General features: G+C 32.5%; 1 protein-coding gene across 5 annotated transcripts; it reads left to right on the forward strand.

Annotated features, from left to right (window-relative positions):
- The first annotated feature begins 252 nt into the window (after positions 1-252).
- LOC141717945 (cleavage stimulation factor subunit 50) lies at positions 253-10,344 on the forward strand. Of its 5 annotated transcripts, none has more exons than XM_074520226.1 (14): positions 253-407; positions 508-591; positions 656-780; positions 6,122-6,194; positions 6,285-6,368; positions 6,450-6,536; positions 8,034-8,104; positions 8,269-8,320; positions 8,438-8,495; positions 8,968-9,068; positions 9,166-9,320; positions 9,480-9,588; positions 9,819-9,875; positions 9,947-10,344. In XM_074520226.1, exons 1-14 carry the CDS (start codon positions 291-293, stop codon positions 10,013-10,015), a joined length of 1,242 nt encoding a protein of 413 aa, XP_074376327.1. In that variant the 5' UTR covers positions 253-290; the 3' UTR covers positions 10,016-10,344. The 5 variants fall into 5 exon arrangements, with proteins under 5 accessions (XP_074376327.1, XP_074376328.1, XP_074376325.1 ...); XM_074520227.1 differs by having other exon boundaries at positions 9,968-10,344; XM_074520224.1 differs by having other exon boundaries at positions 9,994-10,344.
- The last annotated feature ends 230 nt before the right edge of the window (positions 10,345-10,574 follow it).

Raw genomic sequence — 10,574 nt, forward strand, 5'->3', positions numbered from 1 at the left:
ATACATTTTTACAATGATCTAATTGCTAAAGTATGTAGTCTTTATAATCTCTAATAAACTCGATCTGATATAAATTTGAAAAAAGACCGGCTCGATTCGATCCGGCCCGAAAAAAAATCCGGTAAGACCCATCTCGAGAAAACAAACGGGGTCTCGTATTTTTCGAAAGTCCGGACCAATCTGATCGGATCAAAATTAAAGCCCGAAAAGTCCGGAATTTTAAGGCCGGGTGGACCTTTCGTGGATCACTATATCGTATACATACGTAGTCGCCAATAGAAAGAAAAACAATGGATAATAATAATAATAACAACAGCATGTTAGAGCAGACATTGCAAGATGGGAAACTTGTTCGTTTGCTTAATTGTTTGATTGTTGCACATCTTCGTCACAACAATCTTACCCAGGTACCTGATATCATTCTGTTACTTAATTGCCTTCTCGTAATATAAACTTCATCATCATGTTTTAGTTATTTGGATCTTTAAATATATATCATTTGTGTAGGCTGCTACTGCTGTTGCTTCCGCTACTATGACTCCCCTTAATACTCAAGCTCCCCCTAACAAGCTAATACAACTTGTTGCTAAGGTTGATGTTTCTATTAGGGCAAATTATTTCGAAACTATAAACAATTTTGTTAAGTTATTTACAGGGTCTTGCAGCAGAAAACAATCATGTCTTGGGAGGCATTTCTTCTTTTGGGTTGGATTCAAGTGTTGCTGGAACTGCACTATATGCCTCCGTTTCAGATCCTTGCACTACAGTCGTGGATTTCAGGTAATTCATTGTTCTTTTTTAAATTGACTTGTTATTTCTTAAATTGACGTCTTTGTAATTAATAGTAACAAGTTATATGTATTTAATAATGGTTTGCTGCAAGTTATTTTGTATTAAAAGAGTTATCTTCATGTTTGTGTTTCTGTACATTATAATTACAAGTAGAAAAGAGGAAACTATGTTGTAATTGACGCTTTAATCAATAGATGCTCTAATAGATTTAAAGCTTCAAGCTATATGTTGTATGTGATACAAATTGTAAGCTTAAGAACAAACAATAGAGAAGAAGATAGAAATGTATTTTATTAGAACTGAATTGCTAATACAGAGAGTAAGACTTGATATTTATACACTACAGAAGAATGGACCACTAGGCTGACTTAATGCTAACTGAATAACAGAATGATAGCTGGAAATTACTAAGTCAGGTCCATGAGTACCCAAGCAACTCTCTCTTAACCTGTGACTCTAAAGCATGACCTACAGTAGCCTTATGCTGAGGCTTAAGGTTCACTAAAGCAGCTATACACTTAGTTGAGCTGGACCTGTGAGCTTTTTAGCAAGCAACAACCTTTTTAGCAAGCAACAACAAGCCTGGATGATCACTGTTATGAATGAACAATGGATGTGCGTTGTTGTCGACAGCCATATCGCTATACAAATTCAGTGAAACCGTTTCTTTCTCATGTTCATCTTCAGTAGTAGTATTGTTATGACTACCTGGCGATGACTCAAGAACAACATTAACAAATACACGTTTCAACATGACTGAACAAAGATTTAGAACGAAATTGCGTCAATTTGTTTTACAAAACAAGTCTAAATGACGTAATAATTGTTCATAAAAGGAATCCGAAGATGTAAAATAATCGATCAAGAGTCTCAACTATGAATCGAATGATTAAACAATGAAAAACTTGCAGGAAAAACAAAAAAACCTGAAAATTAGGGTTTCGAAGCTTCGTTAATGGCGGAAATGATCAAAACATCAATTCACCTCAATTGAATACTCAAAACGAACCAAGAACGATATCACTGGGATCGAATCAGTCATGTTTGGCTCTGATACCATAATAGATTTATAGCTTCAAGCTATATGTTATATGTGATATAGATTGTAAGCTTAAGAACAAACAATAGAGAAGAAGATAAAAATGTATTTTATTAGAACTGAATTGCTAATACAGAGAGTAAGACTTGCTATTTATACACCACAGAAGAATGGACCACTAGGCTGACTTAATGCTAACTGAATAACCGAATGACAGCTGGAAATTACCAAGTCAGGTCCATGAGTACCCAAGCAACTCTCTAACCTGTGACTCTAAAGCATGACCTACAGTAGCCTTATGCTGAGGCTTAAGGTTCACTTAAGCAGCTATACACTTAGTTGAGCTGTCATCACACGTAATATGCTCCATCTTGTTCTCCCTTTGTTGTTTCACATATTCGCAAATTTACGAGTTGAAGCTTCTACAACAATGGGAGACTAATAGAAGCAAAGTGTCCTGAAAAACTACATAAAGCTATTTAATTAATAAATTACTCTCTTCGTCCCACCTAATTTTTAACATTTTAGTTGGGCACGGATACTAAGAAGGATAGAGAATAAAATGAAGAAAAAGTGGGTAAGTTAGTGAGACCGGTTGAAATTAGTGAATAAAATGTTATTTTAGGAAATGTTAACAATTGGATGAGACATCCGCAAAAGGAAAGTCTTAACAATTTGTTGGGATGTAAGGAGTAGTAATCTAGCCCAGTATAGTTAAAAGGAGTAGTCATCCTGCTTCCAAGGCCTATTACTGAGATATATTGATGTCTAGTAGTTCAGGCTAGCATCTGATAAGGTTTATGTGGGTCTTTGTCCAGATTGAAAGCCTCTATGAAGCCTTAATGCTACGAGTCTTACTCCCTCTGTCCCAGTAGATTTTATACATTGGGGGACGGGGGTTCCGCACGCATTTTAACGCTCCTTAAAAGTATAGTTTCAAAAATTAATTTTGAATTTTTTTTCTTTAAATGAAAATTTAATGTTTAAAGTTCAATACAAAAAAAGAAAATCTTAAAAATAATTTGTGGAAGTATGCTTTATATTAACCTTAAAATGCGTGTTGAAAAATGAAAGAAAAATGTATAGAATTGAGCGGGACGGAGGGAGTATTATAGTAGTACAGTATCTAGTAGTAAAAGTGTCAATAAGAGTATTTTAGTCTTTTGTATGAACTAATACTCTATTAGTGATGTTGATCTATGAATACCACTTGTACACTTTCATTTCTGTTATGTTGAAATGAGAAAATGGCCAACCTGCTCTCTCTTTCTCTCTCTCTATAACCTCAATTTTCTCCTTTCACTCCACAATCTTTCTGAATTCTCTGTTTCCTAGCTTAATCTAGCTGCTATCCTACCTAAATCAACAGAAAACACTAAAAATACAGAAACAAATACAAAACAGGCTGGGAACTCCCTAAATCCCAAAGGGCTGTTTCTTTGTAGAATTTTTTTCCAATTTTCTATTTTTCTAAAATTTTCTGAAATTTTCATTTATAAGAAAACAGTTGAAAACTGAGAAAATGTGTTCCAAATGTCAGTTTTCTATTTTCTTAAAAATATTAAATAAAATGACGAGATAATTTGAGTAAATATATAAAAGAGCAATTAATAAAATTATTTTAACGTTTCATAACTTAAATTTATATACATATTTTTTTAACATGTTTAAAATAATCTTTTTTAGATAAAATATAATTAAAGATCACAAATAAAATATGAATAGGTTGAATAATGAATCTTTATAATTATATGACTCTAAATATATACAATCTTGTAGCTTTAATTAGAAAATCCATTTAATAATTATATACAAAAATTTTGAAATTTTTTCTACAAAATAACTCATAACTAAGTTTTAGTCAGGAGTCTTTTCTTTATTCATATTACATGTAAGTTATTAGTTATTATATTATTAAGTTCTCTCATATAATGTAAATAGTAATATTAAAAAAATATTATTTTAATCAAAACTAATAAAATAATTAATAAATTAAACTATTTTGAATTTTTTTTATTACAAATATGTATTATACTTTTTAATTTAAAAATATGATAATATAGTGCTGAAAATTTATAAGCTGTTAAGTTAGTAATATATTAGTTGTTTACTCTGCTAATTTTTTTTGTTAACTTTTTTAAGTAAACTTACAAAATTGTTAATTAACCGTATAAAGTTAAAAATGATAAAAATATAAAAATGTTTATGTTTGGTAGGAATCTATCTTAGGTGTTTAAGTACCAGTAGTGTTTTTTTTACTTTTCTAGGTTTAGAAAACATCAAAATGTTGTTTTCAATACTTTTCATATTTGTAGTTATAATTTGGAAAATACGGGAAAACCGTGTTTTCTATTTTCCAGTTTTTTGTTTTGAAAATTTTGCATTTGAACATGTTTTTTGTTTTTCTAGTTTTCTTAGAAAAATTTTCTGAAAAGCAGTTGAAGTAAACAGGCCCTAAGTCTTTCCAAAAAAATTGATCCATGTTGATTGTAAGAAAGGAATCCTTGAATTTGATTGAGCCTATTACTTAAGCAGTGCAATCATGATTGTATTAGAAGAAGTGCTTCTAAGAAACCTTTCATTAGAAAGAGAATTTTGAAAAAATGTCATACCTCGCACTTGTAAAATATTTGTTAAAATTCATATTACATAATTTAAATGTGATATAAAGAGATATTTTATGCTCTATTTTCTTAACTTCTGTTAATGTGTGGATAAGCTGTACTCCCAAATTAGGAGCCATAATTATTTTTTGGAGCTCTTATGTCTTGTGAAACATATTTTCTCTTTTAGACAATATGTTCTACAATATATGCCCTTTTAATATTTTAGTGCAGTACTTTCTGAAATTACATTTTTTAATGTATATTTAGTTATTTTTGCTTAGTTGACATTAGTTTAACGATTTAAGTTAAGATTTTGGCCAACTACCTTCTTTTATGTTTAAAATATGTAAAAGTTTTATGGCACTGCACAAGCATAATACAAAGAAGGATGGATTTCTTTACTTTTTTTGTGTAATTGGAGGATTTTTGTTTTAATTATTTTTCTGCCCTAGGTTGAACCTAGGAAAATGTGAAAAATAATAAGCGAGTATTATGTAGGATAAAGTGATAGTATAAATCAATAGAACTTTTTTGTGTTGGTCTGTCTATGTCGTGGGCCTTCCTACAAATTCTGTTATGTGAGTATTTGACCTTTATTTCATGGAGTGTTGTTAGGGCAACTCCAGTTCTAGTTGCACTATAACCCATTGTTGTAATGTAGCACCAAATACGATTTTTGGTGCTAAAATAGAAATTTAACTCCAATGCTAGTTGCAAAGTGCAATGATGCAGGACAACAATTAAAAACAATAAAATGGATAGATTTATTGGATTAATGATCCAACCGAAGAAGAATCACTAAGATCGGAACCCATAACATGAGAGAAAACAATCTCAATTCAATAATCAATCAATTCTCCTTGTAATAAAAAATTACATCAGCTTATATTGCCACATACGAGTAAGTCCTTAAATTTAGTCACCAAGTAACAATCTTATAATAAAGGACACAAGTACTTTCTTATTTTCTATCATAATCTAGAATATTCCTACATAAATATTTAATATAATATTAAAACAAATTACAGTAAATCTAATCCTAACTAATAACAGAAATTATATACAAACTAATATTTAAATTCTCTGTTCCGCATCATGCAAGTGATGCAACCAAATGTTTCCATATATGGATGTAATATGGTAGTTATTATTCGTTTCCCTTAGTTTATACCTGGTTGAGGATTTGGCAAGGATAGCTATATCCATCCTAGGTTGCATAGTTGGTTCCTTAGTTGCAGATTTAGAACTAGTTATGCATTAATGCAACTGTACATTCAAGTATGACATTAATTAACAATACAACCAAATATAGCATTGTTTTGGAGTTTCTTGGAGAAGAATAATTTAAGTATATAAAGGGTTAAAAAAATGATTATCAGTATATCAATCTTAATTCTATGATCTCATTTTGGTTGTATTCTAGCTGATGCTCATGCTGTTGGTATTAGTAACAGTTATATACAGCATAATCTGATACCAGTAAAAAGCTTACTCAGTGTGACAGTATTACGAGTTTGTAAATTAAATCTGACCGTGAAATTTTCTGACAGGCTTTCTATCTGCTTCTCTTGTTTAATATTCTAGAAAGTAACTTTGATGCTTATGTTACTTGCTGCATATTTGGAGGGTGTACCTTTTCAAATAGCATATATAATGGTCTAACTGTATTTATCTTTACCAACAGTGCTGTACATGATACAAAAGGTGCATCAAAATTTTTTCCAAAGCATGAGACCCGGCATATTTCAGAGCATAAGGTAATGCATGTCTTGTAGATTTTTCATTGCTAAAAATTATGTGCAGCACATGCTTCTGAGTATCTCATTATGTTGTATTTTGTGTAGTAGAATGTTGCCACATGTGCAAGATTTAGTCCAGATGGGAAGTTTGTTGCAACTGGAAGTGCAGATATGTCTATAAAGCTCTTTGAGGTCATAATTTTGTGATAAAATAAATGAACTTTTTTGAACAAAAAGTCGGTTTTACTAATTAGACACTGTTTTCTAATGCAGGTAGCCAAAATCAAGCAAAGCATGCAGCCAGATTCAAGAGAAGGTTCTTCGCGACCTGTCATACGGACGTTTTATGACCATCTACAAGTAATTTCTATTGATAACTTTCTGGCATTTCTAATCAATATTAATGGATAGTTCACTATTGCAAATTTGTTTGGAGAAAAAGGTTCTTACTTGAGTCATGACCAATTCTGAAATGCTAATATTCTCCTTTGAATTACTTTATTGCATTCTTGTGAGTCAATTGCTTTTACGTGGGGATTGGCTTTCGTTAGTGTAGTTATACCACACATTGAGCTTACGATTTTGTCAATAATTGTTTTACGATGTGATAAAGAAATGATATATAAAATGATCCCTGGATAGCAAATTTCTTTAGTTGGTACAGAAACCAAACCTTTGTGTGTAGGAGAGAGGGGGGGGGGGGGAAGAGGGGGAGGGCTTGAACTAAAATAGACTGCTGAAGAAGTTCTCAAGTAAGAGATTAGTTTTACGCTATAAACTGGATTTACAGAGGTAATATTTTCCCCCCTCCAGCCAGATGTCGCAATCAAAGCTTTCCAATCAGGATTTGCCCGACAGTTGATGGGATTCCAGGGTTTTCAAACTGGATTCTCATGTAGAGAAGCAACACACAAAAACTGTATTTTTTAACAATCAATAATAATATGTTTTGATTATATGTATCAATCCTTTATTGCTATGATCCTACATAATGTGTCCTAATTTAAACAAAACTCTAAAAGATAACATCCTCAATTTGAAACATTTATGTATAATTACCTAATTCTAGAATAATCTATTAAGGGACTTCCAAAGTCTTTCATATTACTCCCAAATCATGTCTTTCGGCTTTTTAAAAGTTTGTTCTGCATCAGTTTTCCTTCTCTGAAAAGAATTTGACTCTGTTGAGTTATTGGCTTCCGAAGTCTTTTATGTTTCTCCCAAATAGTCTCTTTGAGCTTTTTAACATAAATTTGTGAAAGAAGGAAGTTAGTTTGTTAAAGACTGATATAGATACTGTTCAAGGTTGAAGAGGGAAGCTCTCTTGAAGGAGAAAATCACAGTAGATATAGAGAGTGCTTCCAAAAGAAAATGTACCCTTCACCAAAGCTTCCTCGGCACTAATAATAGACAATTAACTATTTTTCTCATCATCTCTAAAAGTTCCTGACGAGCTCAGAGTTCTCGTCGAGCTACTAATTTTTAAGCTGTCGGATGCAGAGGTAGTATATGATGTACAGCATTGGTAGCTCTCTCAAGATTTAAGAAAATGAATTTGCAAATTAATAAATAATAATATATTTTCACTCTCTGAACTGACGTGCGTATACGTTTCTTACTATCTGTATTAGATTCCTATTATCGAATTTTAATGGAAAAGACTTTGTTTCTTTAGTTTCTATTTTTCTGTTAGCCTTTGCTGCTCCAACCTGTCCTTTAAATTACACATGCACATGCAGTTTTTTCTTTATTTACCTTCCTCATATATGAACTCTTCAGTTTCCTATTAAAAACCTGATGCTTGCTTGTGCTCTAATGTCAAACTTATGCTCTACTGAATGTCTGGTCCTGTTGCAGCCAATAAATGATTTGGATTTCCATCCTCAAAATAATGTTTTAATATCGGGCGCCAAAGATCATACAATACGGTACAACTATTTTTAAAATTTAAACCTACATCTTACTTCCAATTGTAATCATTATTGCACACTACACCTTTATTTGACAAACTAAAGCATATATGTTTCCTATATACAAGTGTAAAGCTCATGATAGTATATAACCACTCCTACGATATCTTTGGCACTTGCAGGTTCTTCGATTTTTCCAAAACCGTTGCAAAAAGGGCATTCAAAGTTATACAGGTGTTTATCCTGGCTTTCTTGAAACTGAAGAAGTTAATAGTTGGTTGTATTTACATTCTGAATCCATACTGACGATAGTTTTCTCTAATACATATATTTGGATTTATGCCATTACAGGATACCCACAATGTTCGATCGGTGTCTTTTCACCCCTCGGGAGACTTTATTTTAGCAGGTCGGCATGTTGTTTTATTCAACAAGTTTATGACTTATTAATTAGTACTGTGGTAGTTTTTTTTTTACGTAATAATGCTTGTACATCATTTCACATCTGCAGCTTAGCACAAACTGAAGACTCTGAATTCTAAGTGTTACTGTAAAAACCTAGTGTATTGTATCCCCGCAATTGACATAATTATTTTCGGACACATAAATATTTAAAGTATCCTCTGTTTTTTCTTTGATGAGGGAGAGGGGGGGGGGAGGAATCGGTGTGGGCGCTTAACCTGCTTACAACAAATGGATGGTCATAGGTTTCTTAGATATGTGAGACAGCGGTGATTTAGTTTATTTATGTAATCATTATGTACAACTGCAAATTGTGTATCAAAAGGTCATCCATCAAAAGTCAACAAGTAAAATTCAGAAGTTGAAAAGATCCTTTTCCTAAATTTTTTATCTCAGACAAGGTTGAAACATTGTTACAGGAACTGATCATCCAATTCCACACTTGTATGATGTAAACACTTTTCATTGTTACGTATCAGCAAATGTCCTGGAGAGTAATGCTAATGGAGCAATTAATCAGGTCTCTAGTACTCTTAATGTCGAGTTGTAGTGAAAGTACCCATATGCTAAACATTTTAAACAGTTGACTTTAATTGTCAATTGAACTTTTACTGCAGGTAAGGTACTCGTCTACTGGTGGCATGTATGTCACTGCCTCAAAAGATGGTTCCATTAAGCTCTGGGATGGTGTAACTGCTAGTTGTGTTCGTTCTATTGGCGGTGCCCATGGAACAGCAGAGGCCACTAGTGCAAATTTTACGAAGGATCAGAGGTAATGTTTCTTTCTTTTTTTTTTTCTGGTATTACTTATTTAGATATTTGTAATCTGCCCTCAGTAATAATAATTCTACAAACATATCTGGAGAGGCATTTTTTACTGTATTTCGGATGAAGAGGATGTGTACCAAATACTTTTATCTTATATTCCCAGATTTGTCCTCTCTTGTGGTAAGGACTCATCAGTGAAACTTTGGGAAATTGGCACCGGAAAGTTGGTTAAACAATATGTAGGAGCCACCCATACGCAGTGGAGATGCCAGGTACATCCTATGTATTTGGAAGTCAATCTTTTTTCAGAAATATATTGTACACATCTAAAGGACTTTTTTTCACTTTTTACCAAAAAAATAGTAATTATTGATTTTTATGGCAAATCTGTATTTTAATGTAGTGTATATCTGCTTATAATCTGAGTGAGAAACCTAGTTTGACATTATAAGAGAACTTCAATCAATTAGTCGATAGCCGATAGCCAATTTGTTTTCTGCAGGCTGTTTTTAATGACACTGAAGAGTTTGTACTGTGTGTTGATGAACAGAGTAATGAGGTTAGTTCAGTTTAATGGTTTTATATTGAAATGTTTGTACACTGTATTGATGAAATGAGTAATGAGATTAGGTCAGTTTAATGGTTTTACAGCCTAACTGGGTGGCTATTGGGTTTAGATTGTCATCTGGGACGCTCTAACAACAGAGAAAGTAGCAAGATGGCCGTCCAACCATAACGGGAAACCCCGATGGCTTGACCACTCACCAACAGAGGCAGCATTCATTTCTTGTGGCATAGACAGGTCAATAAGGTTTTGGAAGGAAACTGTGTAGCTACATTGGAGTCGCTAGAAACAATACAATAGAGAAATGGAGGTGCATTTGGGTTTTATATATGCGATGGCTGTTGAGAACAGTCAAATATATGTATGTGGTATCTCTTACGTACCTGGTAGCTTCTGATTGACCTGTAAAGTCATTTTTTTCAGATGGTTGCGTTGACCAAATATAAATTGCTATTTTGATCAATTCTCATTACGAAGGAAATTGTAGATTTATGATACATATTGTTCATCTGAAAACACTGATATAAGTAAAACATTAAATATTTTGTTTACTCTAGCTCTGGTAATATTAAATATTAGAAACTATAACCTAGGAAACACGAATGCTTATATTAGGTATTAGCTGAAACTAATATCAATGATGCTTACATGATTATCCGAAAATTCAAAATATACAACAATATTCCAATGTGA

Source organism: Apium graveolens, chromosome 4 (genome assembly GCF_009905375.1).
Source record: "Apium graveolens cultivar Ventura chromosome 4, ASM990537v1, whole genome shotgun sequence".
Lineage (NCBI taxonomy): Eukaryota > Viridiplantae > Streptophyta > Magnoliopsida > Apiales > Apiaceae > Apium > Apium graveolens.